Genomic DNA, 19,642 nt, shown 5'->3' with positions numbered 1-19,642 from the left:
ATTCAGACAGATTCAGAACTTAGTGAGTCTGCATTACATGAAACTCCGTTTTCTGATAATTCAGATACTAAGTAAAAGAAGAGGCAGGGTGGCTTATTAGAAATTTTTTAAAAAGGTTTCAACCTAATGGAGGGATGAGAAGATCATAATCAGAGGGCGTCCTGTTGAGTGAAGAACCATGCTTTGGATTGTCCCGAGTTGGAGGCCTGGCAGGTGGTAATGGCACTGGATCAGAGGCTGAATCAAAAACATCTCCTAGAGGATAACACAAAATCTTAATGTATTTTCAGTTCAACATTGGCATGGACTTGTGCCTTTAAATTCTGACCATTAAGATGTAGAATACAAAGATAATATGTATTATACATACCCTTTATATATATGCCTAACTCAGGGATGTTTGATTTCTTCATCTCTGAAGATGTACCATGTGTTCCATTTAATATACAATGACCATTATCATAAGACCTATGGCAGAGATCAGAGGATAAAAATCATAAGGATAATTACTTTCCATTTAAAAGTCACTTGGGAGGGCGATGGGAACTAGCAACCCAGCTCATATAATAAAGTTTGAAAATAAATATAATTAAGTTGCTTTTCTGGGAAAAGTACAAGTAACATTATCTAGATACTCTTACTCAAATATTTTTACAAATTAGAAATAAATATCCCATTGAACACAAATTACCTTTTTTAAGTGAAACTCAGAATTACAATAGTCACAAAAAGTGTACTTGAAACACATCTTTGAAATTAACATATTGCTTTGAAAGAGTTCACTAATACTTTGTCAAGTTTTTGAAGAAAAAAATGTAATAAAGCAAAGAAATACGTTATTTAACATTATATTTTTATTTCTGTAATTTGAGCTATCTTTATAACAAACTAGAGCCCATCAAAGATGGAGAACAATATTAAATGATCAGCAATTGCATTAAAATTCTAATGGGCAGCCTGGCTGGTGTGCTCAGTGGTTCAGTGTCCAACCATGAAACAGGAGGTCATGGGTCAATTCCCAGTCAGGACACATGCCTGGGGTGTGGGCTCGATCCCCAGTAGGAGGCGTGCAGGAGGCAGCTGATTGATGTTTCGCTCTCATCTATGTGTCTATCTCTCTATCCCTCTCCCTTCCTCTCTCCAAAACAAACAAACAAAACAAAAACAAACAAACAACATATTAAAAAAAGTCATTAAAAAAAATCGGATAGGCATATTCAAAGACCTAGAGTCTATAGTATAATTTCACTGCTGCCACAAATAAGACATTGGCAGTTCTGACAACTGTATAAAAATGACTTTAGCAAAAGTCTTGGGTATACAACAAATATTTTGATCTGTGTCTATAAGAATAATACTTACTAAAACTTATTTTTGCTGTTGAAATCATACTATGAACACAATGGTTAAAATTGGGGCACGGGAAGACAGCAACAGGAAGAGAAGATACAGACCATGTGTTATCTTCAGAATATAGCTGTGTAACAATGAACTCTCTGTTCATCAACTTCTGCTCACAAAGAGCTATACAGAAAGCAGAGTTTAGATTTTACTTTTCTCTAATTTACTCTGAATTCTTGGGGTTAGAATCACATACATAATGGAGGAGATAATGGATATTTAAATAGTTATTGTAATTGTGCTTCATTTGTAATTCATTTCCATTCTCTCAGGTAGCCACCTCTCTTCAAGGGGCCAGAGATGTTTCATTTAAAAATAGTTAGCATGTATTGAATTTTCATAATAATGATTGATTTTTACTGAAACTGAATTGAATTATTCATCTACTGTTTAACTTTTTCCACATATTGACCATTTGATTCTTCTGATGTTCCAAAGAGTAAGGGGGAACAGAGGAGAAAAAACTGTTTAAGCTTAAAGAGTGTTTTGTGGAGGACATAAGAAGAAACTCATCCATCAGCTTTCAAGAACAGATTAGATAAAAAATGCACTCCAATTAAGTTTAGGGATTATCAGCATTTATTACTTCTCTATAACACTACAGAGATGGTAATGGTGGACATAATTCAATTTTATATTCTAGATTTGGGAGGCCTGCCATCAAATAGCTCATCCAATATGATGTGACAATTAAAATTTAAAGTATTAAAATTATACCCCTCACTTCTCCAGCAATGAAAAATAATGATACTGTGTAGACAGAAATATTTCATCTTATTTCAGTTTTTAAAAATTACTACACATTTGTAAGAGTCAAAGGAATTGAAAATTGTAATAATTTATATTTGACGTAAAGGAATAACTTTTTTTCTCTTATGAGAGTAGTAGACACTTGGTTCTCCTGATACAATAAATTGCCTCTCAGTTATTTCTTTGTCTTCTCAATTATACTATTTTAGCAGCAAATGTCTTAAACACCAGCAATTAGCAAGAAATACTTTAGTTCTTGCTTTGAAATATGAAGCCCTGTACTCCAGAATGTTAATAATCCCAGTTAATAACTTGGCAGAGTGTTGGTAATTCCAACCAGGATCACTCATTAAGACAGATCTCTGGTTATAATGAAGAGTTGCTTTTCTTTTCCAAGCTTTGCATTTTCTGTCTCAGTTCAATACTCAGAGAAAGGCATTAAGAACATTTTTAGATTTCTCATCTGAAAAGGGAAAGCTGCACAAATAAAATGCTTTCCGTTGATTGACTAGACCTCAAAAGGAAACAGTACACTAAATAAAGATGGCATAGATGATTGAAGTGTTCAAGGGCTCTCCTATCTCTTAGTCAATCAAGAGACACTGGCAGGCAGAAGGCTGGGCCACAGCAGCAGTGGAACCCTAGTTTATGTTCCCAGCACAGCTCCAGGGACGTTATTAGACAAAGAAAACTGAGGCTTAGAAAGTAAGTTTTGAAGCTGAGATTTCACTTATTGAGTACCTGATATATGTCAGGCTTTTAAAAAAATAAATAATAATATATTATGGTTTACTAATTCAATTAAAAAAGACAAGTTAATATTTCAATACACAACACCCATTTTTAATAACTCTTATATACTTCAATGGGGCTGCTACTTCAAAGATCAAGGATGTCTCTAGTATAGTGAGAATAAATAACTGACAAGAAAAAACACTATTCTTCACATTCTTATTTGATCCAAGCAAAAGGAAGATAGATAGTACCTGATAAAAAGCAGTTAAGAGAAAAAGTTTTAGGGTTTTTTTCTCTTTTTCTTCAAGATCTGAATAGAAGGAGGTAGCACATCAAGATGGGAAATTAATAGAAATTACACTACTCTTTACATCATGAAGAAAAATCTAAGGATGGTTGGCATAATACCTTAGTTTCTAAGCACAAATTTTTCTTCATGAGATATGTACTTAGAACTTATAAAAATGGGTTGAAATTAGCTTATGGAAAATTCATGAATTAATCACTATAGGTAACCATCAACAAAATTTGATCAGAGTATGATTTGTTTTTAGGGAGGGAGAGAGGGGCAAAAGAATGTTCCATTACACTTACTAGTCAACTAAATTAGTCAAATGACTTGCTGAAAAATTTGTATATTTTAGTTTTTTCTGAAAGTAATTCAGAAAACAGTATATAGGAAGAAGAGGCTTTGAGCAAGAAAGCAAGGATTTTTAATAAATAGATATGATTTAATTGCTTAAAAATGAACATCACAAATGATAACGTGTATGCAGATGTGAAGAGATCGAAAAGGTGCCCATATTCTTACCTAAGAGGAGGTTTTACATTATGACAATGAGATGGCTGTGAATTCAGGGAAACAGGATGGGATGAAGGAATCTTATATTCATCATCATCTTCCTCTACTGGGTCTCTTGTTTTCTCTGAAAGACAATTTGCTAAAGGACCAGTACACCTACCAGAGGGGAAAAAAAAAATCCAGTCTAGTATAAGCATAATAATTTAGAACAAGTAAGTCTGATGTGACATAATCAAATTAAAGAAGCTACTTTGTCATGTGTATTCATTTTTCAATTACAAGGTAATAGCAGAAGGGCTTGTTGAAATGCTAAATACAAAGAAAAGAATTTTTAATCTTTTGTTAAGACTATACTAATGAAATAAAAGAATTGTTATACTTATAATTTTAAATGGCATAGTAAAAAAAACTAGTAAGCTGCCAAATAAAATGATCTTGGAGTTGTAAGAGAAAATGCATAAAACTATTCAAAGCAAAGCTACTAAAATATTAACATTTTGTTCCAATTTAACTTACATCAGTAAATTAAGATAATATATATGTATATGCATGGAAACTTTATACTAGTATATTAATGAAGTTCCTATAGAAAGGTCAAACTTTCTGTCTTTAGTAAATATTACCCATAATTTAAAAAAAAATCCAGTTTAATTAAATGAAACAATTCTTCCTCCTGTGAAGTCACAGTTTAAATTATTTTTTTCCAAATACAACCAAGAAATAAAAATGACCGAAACAATTAGAAGTAGATAATGAGAAAACTAATTAAGTTGTTGAAGAATAGTACATTATTTTTCTGGCTTAAATGAAAAAGAATGAAAATGAGTAAGATGATCACCTAATATATGTTCAAACATTTTATTCGTCCATAAAAGTAAATAAATTAAACAAAGCCAAGCAAACAAAAACCTTCTGTTCACAGTTTTTGTTACCGGAGTTTAACCCTTGCTGATGCAAGAGAGAAATACCAAATTAGAAATGCATAAACCTATCCTGATGAACTTTAGGACAACCAATCAGTTTGCAAGGCAGTGGAGATACATATGGAGCCAAAACTTTTTGTTAATCATCATGAACTTCATGGCAAATCTATTTCATTAAATTAAAAAATAAAAATAAAATATCTTTGTGACTGCAATTTTGAAGCACCTTCTGTAGAGGGAGCAAGAGTCCTTTGGTATGTTCGCCATCAAGCAAGCCTGAAATAACTTTCATTTTGATCTTCTCACTAGTTAGAATGAAAACAATTTAAAGGGCTTTCTTTGTGTCCATTATAAGATGCTTTGAAAACCTGAAGGTTTTCAAGTTTTAATGATAACTGAGCCACTAGGAAGTTCAGAAATGAAAGAAAAATTGCTTATAAGATTTTTCAAAAGTATATTTTTACCCATCTTTGGAGACTTTTTCAATACCGATTTTGAATTCTTATTTGAGCGATCTTGGAATTTAAATGACAGTTCATGGTGGGATAAAAGCAGAGTGATGCAGTGACCAAGTCCACTGTCAGTGCCCAGAGCACAAGCTAATAACCTTATTAATAAACTAAGGATTACCCCTTCCGTGGTGTAACCTTGGGAGATGTACATTTCAAATGAAGGCCGGTGAGGATATGGACTGCAAAGTGATGGCTTGATTAAAGCAGGGATTTCAAACACAACCTTTCCACAAACTCTTATAAACATGGATATATCAATTTAGCTAACTCGAGGACCAAAGTGGGTTGGTTCTATTAGCAAATGAAATGAGAAAAATATATGCCCTTTCTATGCCCTAATACTTTCATTCATAATGAAACTTTTTTCATATTCAATTCAAATATATACTGTGTAAAAGAATAAGACCTATTGACCAAATATTCAACAATCATATCAATGTCAGAAAAGTTCTACTACCTGCCTGATGCAGGTGACTTCCAGAGATTTAAGTTTTTAAAGGAGCACTGCATTATGAGACTAGAACAGACAATTTTGAAATCACATCTGTTGCGGCTGGTTCTATTTTCTCTTCACCTTACTCTTTCCCCCTCCCCCGCCCCTGCAAATCTACTGAGGGAGTATTTCTGAAGGAAATGAAAATCAAAGCAGGGAAGGCGAGGCGCTTGACTGGGAAGGGGGCATAGAGGAAATCTCTGTACCTTCTCCTCAGTTTTGTTTTGAAACTAAAACTGCTCTAAAAATAAAGTCTTAATTAAAAATAGAATGGAAGAGGAAGGTTACAATGAAGATAAAGAAGTTGTATACAAAATACCAAAAGAGAAATCTTGATTCATGCAAACAATTACAATATGTGTAATTATATGTGGGAATTTTTTTCCTCTTCACAAACTCATTCTAGAAGCAGGTTCAATTTAAGTTGCAACTAAATAAGTGGTAAAATAATTAGTTTAAGAATTTTCATTAGCAATCATGTATGTTTACTTTACTTTTGGCAGTAGAGAAAACATCTAACTTTGGGACATGGAAAAATGTGCAGTCACTGATTGAGTGTAAGGGAAATTTTTAGGATACCAGTTAAATAAATTGAAGCATATTCTATTTGGCTGGTTCCAAGTTAAAGATGCCAAGTGAACCATCCTACCATTTACACCTATTGCTTCACTTTCTTTATATTATCATCACACGTTGATGGAGTATTCTGCACTGTGGCTGCCATTGTTGAGCTAATAAACTGGTAATGTACAGAACACATACTGTCAAAGATGTACAGCCATCCTCACCACAACCTTGTAAAATTCATTGTGTGCTAGTTATTTGAGCCGTCACTGAGTAATACATCCATTTTCTTCATGTACACATTTAAAACAAAGAATATGTGATCTAACGCTATTCTTAGTGATTTTTATATTTTGAAACTGAAGGCTCATAGGTGCATCCCTCGCAAGCATGTCAAAGTCGCGGCTGATGGACTGTGACTTTGACATGCTTGCTACAGCATTCTATATTCCTGGTGTGAGGCATACAAGGTGGGTAATACATGAAATACAGCTGTGAATACATGAAACACAGAGGTTATTCTTGTATTATTATTTATTTATTGTTGTATTATTTTCCATATGAACAACTGTGAACCTACATTTGCCCCACCATGTATAATCAGAGGAGTGCCTTCTACAGATCACATTGGATTTACCTATATAACATACTTCAGACATCACCCTAGCAAGTTCTTTCCTTCCCTTCATTTGAGCAATTCTTTTTTTACTGAATTTATTGGGGTGACATCTATAATAATAAAAGCATAATATGCAAATCGACTGAACGGTTGAATAGCAGAACTACTGTCCAGACGACCATGCTATGACACGCACTGGCGCCAGGCTAGCCAAGCAATGCTGTGGTGGGTGGGCAGGGCCAGCCAGTGATCGCCCCGCAGAGGAAGGCCCAGGCCAGCCAAGTGATTGCACCCCACTCCTGTCACCCACAGAGGGAGGCAACTGGTGGCAGGGGGGAGGGGTGCTGCCACACAGATGGCAAGCAGTGGCAGTGGCGGGGGTGGGGGCAGGGCCAGCTGCCAGCAGTGGGTGAAGGAAAGCCCTGATAGGCCCTGATCTCTGGCCAGGCCTAGGGACCCTACCCGTGCAATGCGGAGTCCAACCGGCTGGATCCAGGCCGATAGGCTCCCCCAACTTCCTGCAGCCCCTCCCCACGGCCTGCCCCGCCTCCAGTTGCCACCCCCCCCCCCCACTCCCAACCCTGACAAGAGAGAGCCCAATTCCTCTTGGAATCAGCCATTGGTTAGCTTTCTGCCAGCGCCCTGACAGTGCCAAATCCTGTTCACCTGCACCCTGGACCCTGAGAGGAGGGAGGAGGGAGCCCGATTCCTCATGGTCCCTACCCCGGGCTGCCTTGGCAACAGAATATGTCTGAAGACCAATTATTGGCACAATGTACCTCTGAAGCTTAAAGAAGCCAGCCTTGTTGACAGAATGTATCTGAAGACCAACTACTGGCACCAGGCCTCTAGTTGGTTAATAAAATTATATAGGTTTCAGTTGAGCAAATCTTAATACCTCAGTTAGTCCACCCACTTTTTTAGAAAGAAAGCAAAGTAGAAACATCCATCTTCACTTTCTATACATGAACCTCCTGTGACATTGCCCTGGACATAAACATGTCTTTTCTATTGTGTGTATTTAGTTATACTTGTCCACTGACACTGTATTTTTTAAATATTCACCTAGGTCTCTCTTCTATTTGTCTTGAATTGCAAAGTACTTAAGGGCAGACCCTGAATCAACAAAGGCCTGCTGGTATGTGTTCAGGGGAGTGCCCACAAGCTTTTAGAGGAAAATTAGGACTGGTTATTACAGGAATATATGACCAAGCTGTTAATGGAAAAGAAAAAACATTTTTAGGATCCTTTCATAATCTAGAAAAGCATTTTAAATATAATATGTTATTTTTCTGGTTTTAAACATGTAAGATTCTTTATTTAAGAATATATGAAGACAAGGCATTTAAAAATATTTTATTAAAACTGAATCTTTAGAGCCTGCAATGCAAACTGGTCCATATTTTTTGTAACTATCCCAAATTCTAACAGAGGAAATATCTAACACAGGGAAATAATAGCCCAGAGAAGTGCTAACACCAACTATAGTTGAATTTGAAATGGCTACACGTGTGCCACATGTAAGTCATCTCCCCGATATATCAGAGTAAGGCTTATAATATACGTATTAATTTTGAGGGTTCTTTCATCACCAAGGAAAGTCAGTGTGGCATATTATTAGGTTTCATATGCTTAAATTATATGCATTTTCAATGACTTGTTTTTAAATTAGAGAAACAAATTTCAAGTTAATTTTTAAATTAACTTATTTAGGACCAGCATTACTTCTAATACTTTTAGGGTCTGCTTTAACAATCAAAAAGATAAATGTTGAGGAAACTTGTATTTTTCTCGATACCCTAATTTTCCAATATATGTCAAACATTAAAGACTTCATGATGAGAAGAGACTGTTCACTCATTTGTAGGGTCACCAGTGTTGGAGCCAACTTGATGACACGTACTACTAGTAATTGAAATATTTGCCTGAATATAATATAAAGTTTAAAGCTTGGATGGTATGGCCAACTATCCCCTCAACATCTCTATTTGAAGATGTGTGTTGTGTAACAGGCATCCCAAACTCAACAGATCCATAAGTACTAATTTTGCCAAAGTGGCATTACTTACAATAGCAAAAAAAATGAAAATGACCCAAATGTTCCTCAGTGGAGGTGTGCTTTACAATGGAATGCTTACTCTGAGCAATAAAAGGAACAGACTATTGACACACGTGACAACAGGGCTAAATCTCAAATGCATTATGCTCCCTAGAAAGAAACCAGACTCAAAAGGCTACATACTGTATGATTCTATTTATATGACCTTCTGGATAAAGCAAAACTATATGGACATAAATCAGACTGGTAATTTCCATGGGTTTGCAGTGAGAGGAGAAATTCACACAAGATATGGAGGGATGTTTATTGAATAATGAATAGTCCTAGATCTTCATTGTGGTGGTGATTGCATGACTATGCATTTGTTAAATGTCACAAAACTGTACATTAAACATTAGGGTTTTACTGTAAATAAATTATGCTTTAATAACAACTGGAAATATTGTATTTTACAATTAAAAATTTATTTTAACTCATTTAAAATACTGGTCATAGCATCTTTTCACAAACAAATATGCTTAATCTTCCTAGTGGCCTTCAAAACATTATTTAATTAATTTGAGCCTATGGAGAAATGTTAACAGAAACATAAGAAATGCTTGGACATAGTGTAATACGTGAAGATGTCCTTATTTAATATGAAAATAAAATCGCTTTCTAACGCTACACATTTTCTATCAATGGATCAATATGTTCATGGAGAAATGGAGAATATATGGTAGATTATGCCTCTGTGGAACAAAAAAGAGACAGTATGGAATGTGATTTAGATTGTATCTTTAAACAGAATCCAGTGGCTTACATGTCCATCAAAGACTACCTAATTGTTTGTGATCATAAATTACAGGTAACAGATTGGTCAGACTAATGGGGTAATGTTAATACCAGTTCCCATCAAAGCTTTTAGATGGAGAAAATGAAAGGTTAGTGGAATTAGTGGCATTCCCCCACCCAGATTATAGTCATCCTCCAAATACCCATATTATTTATTTTGTACCCTTTTCACACACTACTGCTCTTTTAGTTGAGGCTGGTTTAAAATGATATATTTGCAGCCCTCAATTCTTCTTATCCATGTGTCAACAAGTAGGTTCCAGCAATTCCCCAACAAAACACTAGAAAACCTATGTTAGGATAGTCCAGCTGCTTTGCAGGAAGTTTAAACAAAACTTAACCTTTTTTTTCTGCATAATCACACTGATTTATAAATTAAGTCTGAGTTTCAAATACTGAATCATATCAAAGGGTCCAAACCAAATGCACAAACATTTCTATATGCTCCATCAACGAAAGAAAAATGTGATAGGGATCACAACGAACAAAGTGAAAAGAAGGACCTGTTTCACACCATCTCCTCCATACCATGCCAACTGTTACTTACAGGGCACTGCCAGCTTTGGTAATAGTGCACTTTTCCATCTATCAAAGGCAAAATAATAAACAAAAATAGTACATCAACTTAGCACGTCTAAAAAGATTTTAAGGTAACAGAATGAAGGCCGGTACAAGGATTAATAAAAAACCAACAATGTTCATTCACTAGGGTTCACTAGGGTTAATAAAATAGAGTAATTCTTAATTATAGTTGTAACTTCCATTACAAAATTTTCCACCTCATTATATTTAACTCAGTGATACTAATCCCCTCAAAAATCTCTAATTGAACATACCAATGAACTGGATTAATGTAAAACTGTAGTACACATTGCCTACATAATAACAGAAAATGTTTTCCTGCTTTTTTGACTTCAAGCATAAGAGAATGTAGACTGGTGTGCACCATATACAAGATGAAAAATGTCCATCAGGCTCATTACACTGAAGTTTTTAAAAATTACAATGTGATATTTGTTTTAATAGCTTCTGTAGCTTAGTACTTTTTTTCTTTTCTTTTTCTGTCATTTGCTCTCTAGTTAAAAAGAAAGCAAAATAAAGCAAAAACTTTACAATGAATTTGCCCATCATTTCAGTCAAACTGGTCTAGGCTTACAGTTTTACACTTACCTATCTATGGACCACTTTGGCCACTATTTAAAGACAACCACACTCCCTGGCATGCACACATGCCCAGGTGTGGACCTCTTAGATGACTCTCACTAGAAGGTGGCAGTAGTTGAGGCTGCATTCACAAATCTACATTTCTAGTTTATTTTCCCCAACAGTTTAGTATATAAAGGAAAATTATTATAATAACCAATAAAAGGTGATGTTTACTAAAATTTTGCTACACAGAAATGTTCTAAATATGTTTATTACGATATCAAAATTTCAGGGGTAAAGAATATGTAGTTATTCTGAAGGTAATACTTTAAATATATAAGTTCCTACATTGTTAAAAATCTCACTGAATTACATTCATATGTCTAGGAATGTAACCAGTCTACTAAATTTGGCGCAGGCCATGTAGAACGGAATTTATCAGCTTTAGATAGTACCTTCTGAAATTTCCCCCTGCAAGGCATTTACATGTCATAGGTGTTTGGTGATGTGCTATACCACAAACCTTAACAGACCTGGGCTGGACTTACTGTGCAGCAGAAAGCAATACTACTGCATTTTCTTTCCCCTTGGAAACCCCAAGAAGAGACTGTTCACTCATTTGTAGGGTCACCAGTGTTGGAGCCAACTTGATGACACGTACTACTAGTAATTGAAATATTTGCCTGAATATAATATAAAGTTTAAAGCTTGGATGGTATGGCCAACTATCCCCTCAACATCTCTATTTGAAGATGTGTGTTGTGTAACAGGCATCCCAAACTCAACAGATCCATAAGTACTAATTTTGCCACCTCTGCCCTTTCCCACACATGCCCCTTCTTTGATCTCCCTCACTTTTGTAAATGGCACCAACCATTCACCAAGGTGTTTTGTTTTTTTTTTGTTTTTTAGCCAAAGACCTATGTAAGTGTCATCCCTGACTATCATACCTCAGAGACATTCAATTTATTAACAGGCATTACTGGATCCAAATGCAACCCAAAGCTGACCATGTAACTTCACCAGTATCATGCCAGTGAAAGCCTGGCCATCTCTCACTGGTCTACCCATCAGATGACTGCAAGTCTCCATTGGTCTCCCTGCTCCCACTTTTGCTCTCTTAAAGACTCTTCTCCACAGAGCAGCTAGTGAAACTGTAAAAACACAAACCAGCATCATGGCATACTGCTGATTAAAACCTTCCAATGGCTCCTAAAACTAACCAAACCAAAGTTCTTAGCATGGCATTAAACGCAGCAGAGGAGTTAGCTTCTGCATCATTGTTCAACTCCAGCCGCATTGCCCGCTGACTCACTGACTTCACTGTTTTGAATATGAGTTCTGTTCATGCTTGTCACCCAGACAATCTAGTGGCTCTTTCTTTCCTTTGTTGGTTTCTGTTAAAATATTACCTTTCCCAATGAGCTCATTTAAAGCACAATCCTCTCCATCACTATTTACCCCTTCACTTTTCCTCCTAGCATTTACCATTGCCTGACAGTATACCACAGTTACCGGTTTCCTTTCTGTCCCCGTAACTAGAGCATCGATTCCAATGAGGATGGGGCTCTATCTGTTCACACTATATCTCCAATCAGAACATGCAACTGAATAAAAATAGAATAGTTAGGCCAAATCTCATTCTCTATTCACTGAACCTAAAACATTAGCAACTTTATATGTTTAGAAAAGTATATGACAATAATCAACACCACTACCTCCAACAACAAAAGAGCCTTTTTATAAAAATGTAAACCAAGTAATATTGGTTCATGTATATTTGAAATCTTAATAGGTCAAAAAGTACACAAGATTCATCTCTAAAAGACCAGGCACATTAAAATATTCTTATTAAAAAAAAAACATAAAAACATTCCTCAGCATTCCAGAACATTCTCTTACCTGGAAACAATTATTCCATCATTACTTGCAATATTCTTTTGCTTATTTCCAACATCTCATCTTGTTTCAAATAAAATAAATATTTTAACTGTTTCAGGTTATATTTAGTATAATTTTGGAAAAATCAAATTATCTTAAGATTAAATGTAATTTAGTAAAAATTTACACTACAAAGTAAACATAATCCACATAGGCTTTTTTTTATTCATCCTCCCACCCAAAAATAATTACCTATATCTCAAGGTTTTATTTAAAACTTTTATATTTACAGCTAAATGTCAATGTTAATTAAATAGAAACCATTTAGAAAAACATTTAAGAAAAAAATAAGTGAATCTATACACACTAGTACAGTTTTGGCTTTTATGACAATATTTTTAAAAGATAAATTATAGCTTCTTCTAGGTCTCAAGATGTATTACACAATAAGTCACATAATTGCAAACACACAGTTTTATAAGAAAGTAAACATCATCACAGAGTAGCCTCTTTTATCAAGTAAGTAGGAATCAGAGCAGTGTTATATACTTTAACAATTACACCTCAGTAAACATGTACAAGAACATGGTATAGATTTAAAGGTAAATGCTAGCTTTGACATTACTGAATTCAACGTTGGGGTTTTTAACATTTGTGAGACTGCAGAAGTCTATATTAGGTAGTAATTTGTAATTTTGCTTTGGTCTAATTTTTGAAACATGCACTAAGAGTCCAATATGCAAATAGGTACTTGAAAATCCATCCAACTTCCCTATTTCAGTGAGTTACATTTTGCCCTCTGTTCTATGGTTATAGAACTCATTATACTCTAGTTATAAACTCAAATGAGGCCATAGTTGACAAAATATCAAAAAAAATTAAAAAAGCAGGGCAGTATCCAACTCAGACTGGCTTCAGCAATGGGACACAACTAACCAACTACAAATGAATATTCAAGTTGCCAAATATTTGATATATAATTAACACTACAGATAAGTAGCCTTTAAAATATTTCATAGAACCTAAAAAGTTGAAGGTCAGAAGGATTTTGGAGATCATGTAAGTAAATTGATCCCTTCTTTTAGTAAAGTGAGAAAGGGAGGCCCAGAGAAGTTCCCTTATTCAGATACAGACAAATACTAAATGTTGGAGTCAGGTCTGGGACCAGATCTGATTTTTATTTTAATGTTCACTTTGGAATTATATGCTGTTTCATAATAAATACAGTACATAAAGGATTAAGAAAAACACTTACTTAAATATTAAGTGACAAAGGAGGACATGAAATTCTCTACAATATAACTAAATCATGTAAAAAAAAGTCTTAAAGAAAAAATGTCAAAATATTAAAACTGAGCATTGATATCTGGAGTATGTATATACCTGTATTTATGCATTTAATTTTTTTCTTTTATATACTTCCTATCTTTTCTACAATGAACAACTTCTAGCTAATCCTATCTAATAATAGACAAATATGCAAATTGACCATACCTCTGACACACCACAAGCCACGCCCACCATCCAATCAGAGTGAGTATGCAAATTAACCCAAACCAAGATGGCTACAGCCACAGAGAGCAAGGTTTCCTAGGGAACAGAGGAAGCCAAGCTTTCCGCCTGCCCTGGCCAGGCCTAAGCCTCCACTCAAGCTACAAAGTTTCAATTATAGAAGGTAAACAAATTCAAACAAATGGCAGCAGAATGGAGCTTGAGAGAGCAGGCCAGGGTTGCCACTGGCAACAGGGGAAGCAAAGCTTTCCGCACACCCTGGCCTGGCCCACCCGCTTAAGGCAACAAAGTTTCAATTATAACCCCAAGACAAATGGCTGCCGGCCTCCTCGGAGGGAGCCCCAGGCTTGGCTCTGCTCCAGGCTACAAAGTTTCAATTGTAGAAGGAAAATAAATTCCAGATACCAGGGCCTCTGCTTGGGTTGCCAGGGGGCGTGGCCAGCCTGCAAACCACCACAGGCCCCTCACTCAGGCCGCCCCACGCCCCAAGGGAACCCCCACCTGATCCGGGACGCCCTTCAGGGCAAACCAGCTGGCCCCTACCCCTGTGCCAGGCCTCTATCCTATCTAATAAAAGAGTAATATGCAGATTGATCATCACTGCAACACACAATATAGCTGCCCCGATGTGGTCAAAGATCCTGCCCCCATGTGGACACAAAGATCCTGCCCCCATCCTGCCCCACAAGATGGCCAGCAGGAGAGGGCAGTTGGGAGGCACCCGGCCTGCAAGGGAGGGCAGTTGAGAGGGACCAAGCCTGCAAGGGAGGGCAGTTGGAGGTGATCAACCCTGTAGGAGAGGGGAGTTAGGGGTGACCAGGCTGGCAGAGGAGGGAAGTTGGGGGCAAACAGGCTGGCAGCAGAGTGGTTAGGGAGTGATCAGGCTGGAAGGCAGAAGCGGTTAGGGGCAATCAGAAAGGCAGGCAGGCAAGCAGTTGGGAGCCAGCAGTCCTGGATTGTGAGAGGGATGTCTGACTGCCCATTTAGGGATCCGACTGCCCACCAGGATCGGGCCTAAACGGCAGTCGGACATCCCTCGAGGGGTCCCATATTGGAGAGGATACCGGCTGGGCTGAGGGACAACCCCCCTCCGTGCACGAATTTCGTGCACCGGGCCTCTAGTAGTAAGAATAAAAATAAACGTGAGAGATAAATGTGCCATTAAAAGCCAACAGTTGTATTATTAACTATGGTTAATTTGTAGCATGCAAAATACAAAGCTAATTTGCAATTAAGCATTGCTAAAATATTTCGCTGGTTAAGTAAAGCAATTGCATTGAGGGAAAAATCAAGAGTAAAGAGGGAGAAAGTGTATCCACAAACATGTACAAATGAAATAATTACAAAAAATGTCAGTAAATACATTTTACTATAAATTTATTTTTCTTTTTCTATTTATAAAGAAACAACAGGCCCCGTGCACTAAATTTGTGCATGGGTAGAGTCCCTAACAGCTGCAGGCTGCCAGCTGGGGCCTCCCTTCCCAGGCTGCCAGCTGCTGGCTGGGGTCTTCCTTCATTCCGCGCTGCCCCCTGGTGGTCAGCGCACATCATAAGGAGTGATTAAACTCCAGGTCCGTCAAACTCCTGAAGGGTCACTTCGCATATTAGGCTTTTATATATATAGATGGGTACTTACTATTAAATACAAATGAAGCAAACTGCAACCTCTGCCTCTTATCCCACTTGCCAATATAAATTTAATAAATAGAATGTGAAAATTTAATCTTTAAGTAGCAAGTTTCATTTACCCCATTTTCTGTTGTTCTCTGAATTCTCAAAGGTAATTGAACTTACATGTTATAGTACATATACATTTATCCAGAGTTCATTTGAGGCTCGAGTATCATATGTTCCTACTGATTTAGAGCTCACTACACAGAATATGTGTACATGCTTCCAACTTCTATGTCTGCTACATATCTGTCAGTTTCAGGAAAAGTGACCACTGGAAAATGGTCCAATTAGCTTAGTTTTCCACTGTCCCCTGAATGATGTCACATTTCACACTCTGGCTTTTTCTCATGCACCCCCCTTTTCCCAATTATGCCTACCCTCCATGATTCAGGAAATTTCCATCCTTTCTATAAAGCATCCTTGACTTACAAAATCTATAATAGCCTCTCCTCAAGCTTATATAAAAACTAAAAAGTTCAAATTCATACAATTTAGTGCATAATGCTTTCTAGTGATTTCATGTATGTTAACTTCATATTAAAGTAGATTATAAATGTCTGTAAGCTCATATCTAGTGTATCCTTCTTCTGCATTCATATGCACAGTGGGAGTTCAGTGATCAGAAGAGAAAAAAAGATGCGCTAAAAGTTTCAATTAGAAATGAGAATCTTAGCAGATAATGAAGTCAATCAACCAAGCAACCAGGTATTCTTGGTATCCATTTGGTAGAGAGCAAAAACAGTCAGGTATTATGGGAGAACCAGAGAATACAAGAATATGCTTTTGATGTGAGAACCTTATAATCTTTTTAATGTAAAAGGAACTTTAAAATTAGAAAACAGTAGAGCAGAGTACATAATTATATGTGTAGAAAATAAACAGTGGGAAGGGGAATGAGAATCAGTTTTACTACTAGCATTATGCCTGAAGAAGTCACAAAACATTTCATAAAGAAATAGAGCTTGAGAGATGTGGACTTTTAGAATAAAAATTCTGAAAAACGTGGTGCATAACAAGGAACAGAATGAAAAACTCACAAAGCCAGAAAAAAAATCAAAACAAGATTAGAGGCAAGCACTAGGAAATTATTGAACAGTATTGTAATTGGGTAAAATTCTGTAGGTCTTACTGCAGAAGAGTATATGATAATTTAGGAGAAAGAACAATGCTGTATTTGTTTATTGGTGGTGTTGTTTTTTTGTGGAGGGGGTTGTTGTTGTTTATTTTTAGTCTTCACATGAGGATATCTTCCCACTGAGTTTTAGAGAGAGTGGAAAAGACGGGGGAAAGACAGTGAGAAATATCAATGTGAGAGAAGCATATTGATTGGTTGTCTCTTGCACGAGCCCTGACCAGGTAGGTACTGGGCCGGTGAGGAGCCTGCAACCAAGGTACGTGCCCTTGACCAGAACTGAACATGGGACCCTTCTGTCTGCAGGCTGACACTCTATCCACTGAGCCAAACCATCTATGGCAACAATGTTGTGTTTTCCATAAGAAAGTGATCTTGGGAAAGCATAATTTAAATTAAATTGGCTGCGAGAACAAAATATATTGGAGGAAAAGTAGGCAGACTGATTTAATATGAAGGGTAGGAAAATGGGAATCAGAAGACTTGGTTTTATCCTAGTTTGATTTTGGTAAATGTATATAACTATCCATTGTGCCTCCTGTGTTCCCATTTTTCTAATGAGATCCCTGGGTTAACCTATTTTTCTAATTTTAAAAATCTATTGATATTACTTCTGAGCTCATATCATATGATCAGGTATAAGGCTTGTCCAGCTATGAGCTGAAGATAGTGCAATGGGGAATATCTGCTGAATATGACAAAATTCAAAACAATAACCAACAGGGTTTAATGGATGAATGGATCTGGCAAATGAGAAAATTGGAGGAACCAAAGTTTATTTATGATGTCAAACTGCATAGCTGGGGGAAATGTGGTATCTCGGAGGAAGAGAGCGTACTGGAAGGGAGAGCTTGCTGTGCTATGTGCTCCTCCACCTTCTCTTGGCTGCAAGGAAGACAGCTTTCGCTCCCTGCTACTCTATGTGAAATCTCAATGCTTAGGGTAGGTCTCCAAGATGCTATGGTCACCAACAGAGGACCAGGAAGGCCCTAGATTTCTGGCATTTCAGTTTATAAGTACAGCTGGATCATTTCATTGATACATTTGTATTCACCCCATACTTTCTGTGCTCAGAGCATCAAAACCACTCTTTATGATATCTTTATGCATGGGCAAAGATCTCCATATTCAATACAACTCACTTGATGCTAGGGAGGAGGGTGGTAGCTGGAGGAGGAGGAGAAAGCCGAGGAGGAACATCATACTCTTCACTTCCTAGGTGACCATTGGAAAATACCTGAAAGGAAATCAAAGGGTTAGTTTAGAATTTAATTTCTGGAGGACCTTAAAATAATAGCACCTTTAGAAAAACTTTAAAAAGAATTTATAACTTTATTTAATCAAGTGAAATATAATACAATTTACTTTAAGAGTTAATAGCACCATAGTGATAATTCACACCATCCAAAGTAGTACCAAGTTACATTAAAGAAATCCAATACAACGTGATTCTTAAACACAGTGATAAGGAATACTATAATTTCTATAAATCAGATACAGAGAGCTAGGTAAATAAAGAGTAAAATTACCCAAGCATGATCAGTTTTTACTGAAAAATTAGAGTCTCTGTAAGGATTCAGTACAGAGAAAAGTAGCACTGGTGCAATTCTTATTTCAGTTCATCCCAAGTGCTTGAAGTTGTATCTCTCAGGGGCTAACAACATTTTTAAGCTTCTCGATAACACAGTACATGAGTATAACCAGAAATGCCTCTGCTCTTTCAAACTTCAGCAAAACTGGCAACTGGAGACCTGTTCTGACTTTCAAAGTGCAGACACTTTTATACATAGATTTCCTTTTGTAAATGACACAAACCAAAATTGTTACCTTGCTCATAAGGTACCACAAAGAGTCACTGTTTTCCAGGGTGCTCAGTTACATTACAGAAACTGTCTGAACAACTGCTCTGTACTAATCTAACAAGTTGAAATTAATGCAACTTAAACAGAGAGAGCATAACTTTGCAAAGACATACTCACGAGAAAAGCTTAAACGTATTTTAAGACCTTAAGCAACCTTTAGGGTTTTATCATTGGCCTCTTTCCCACACTCTTATTAATGAATACTTAAAAGGTATAGGTGAAAGTTGGTGCAAAAAGGATGAAATACACCCTGAATAGTCCTAGGTAACACAAGTAATGACCTGCCAATTACTTTTTTGTCCCCTTCATATGTCTAAAGTGGTGTTGAAGCTTTAGAATGCAAAATTGAAAAGGCCCTACATATCCTTCTGTATCAACCTTAAAATAAGTAAAGCAACAGGTTAAGGAATACATTTGAAATATATCAATGTTTACATTTCAAAGCTACACAATCTAAATTTTATAGCATTAAAGTTTCACTCTAAAACCTAGGCCCTATACTATGGAAACATTTTCTTTTTTTTATACCTCCCCACTTTAGATCCAATATACTATAGTAAAGCTATGAGAAAATGTATCTTTAAATGAAATTATGCTATCATAGATGTCTGACTATAGACCAAATATCAGAACAAGGCATTTTTAAAAAATTTACTAGAAAGAAAAAATTATTAAGTACATATTAATCATTGTAAAGTTCAATAAAAACCGCTCACTTAAAAAATGCCTTGTAGAGATGAA

At 36.3% G+C, this 19,642-nt stretch overlaps 1 protein-coding gene across 9 annotated transcripts in view; it reads right to left on the bottom strand.

Annotated features, from left to right (window-relative positions):
* Positions 1–19,642, bottom strand: part of CBLB (Cbl proto-oncogene B) — a 238,865-nt gene that overhangs the window by 26,641 nt on the left and 192,582 nt on the right. For all 9 annotated transcript variants that reach the window (XM_054714013.1, XM_054714016.1, XM_054714020.1 and 6 more), the window contains 4 exons: positions 18,182–18,276; positions 3,698–3,844; positions 371–468; positions 124–255 (listed from right to left, as the gene is read on the bottom strand). In XM_054714013.1, coding sequence (XP_054569988.1) covers positions 124–255; positions 371–468; positions 3,698–3,844; positions 18,182–18,276 — 472 coding nt within the window. The remainder of the gene's footprint in view (positions 1–123; positions 256–370; positions 469–3,697; positions 3,845–18,181; positions 18,277–19,642) is intronic.

This window comes from Eptesicus fuscus, chromosome 3, assembly GCF_027574615.1.
Source record: "Eptesicus fuscus isolate TK198812 chromosome 3, DD_ASM_mEF_20220401, whole genome shotgun sequence".
NCBI lineage: Eukaryota > Metazoa > Chordata > Mammalia > Chiroptera > Vespertilionidae > Eptesicus > Eptesicus fuscus.
Note: the sequence above shows the minus strand (reverse complement) of the source record. Positions and strands in the feature narration are given on the sequence as shown.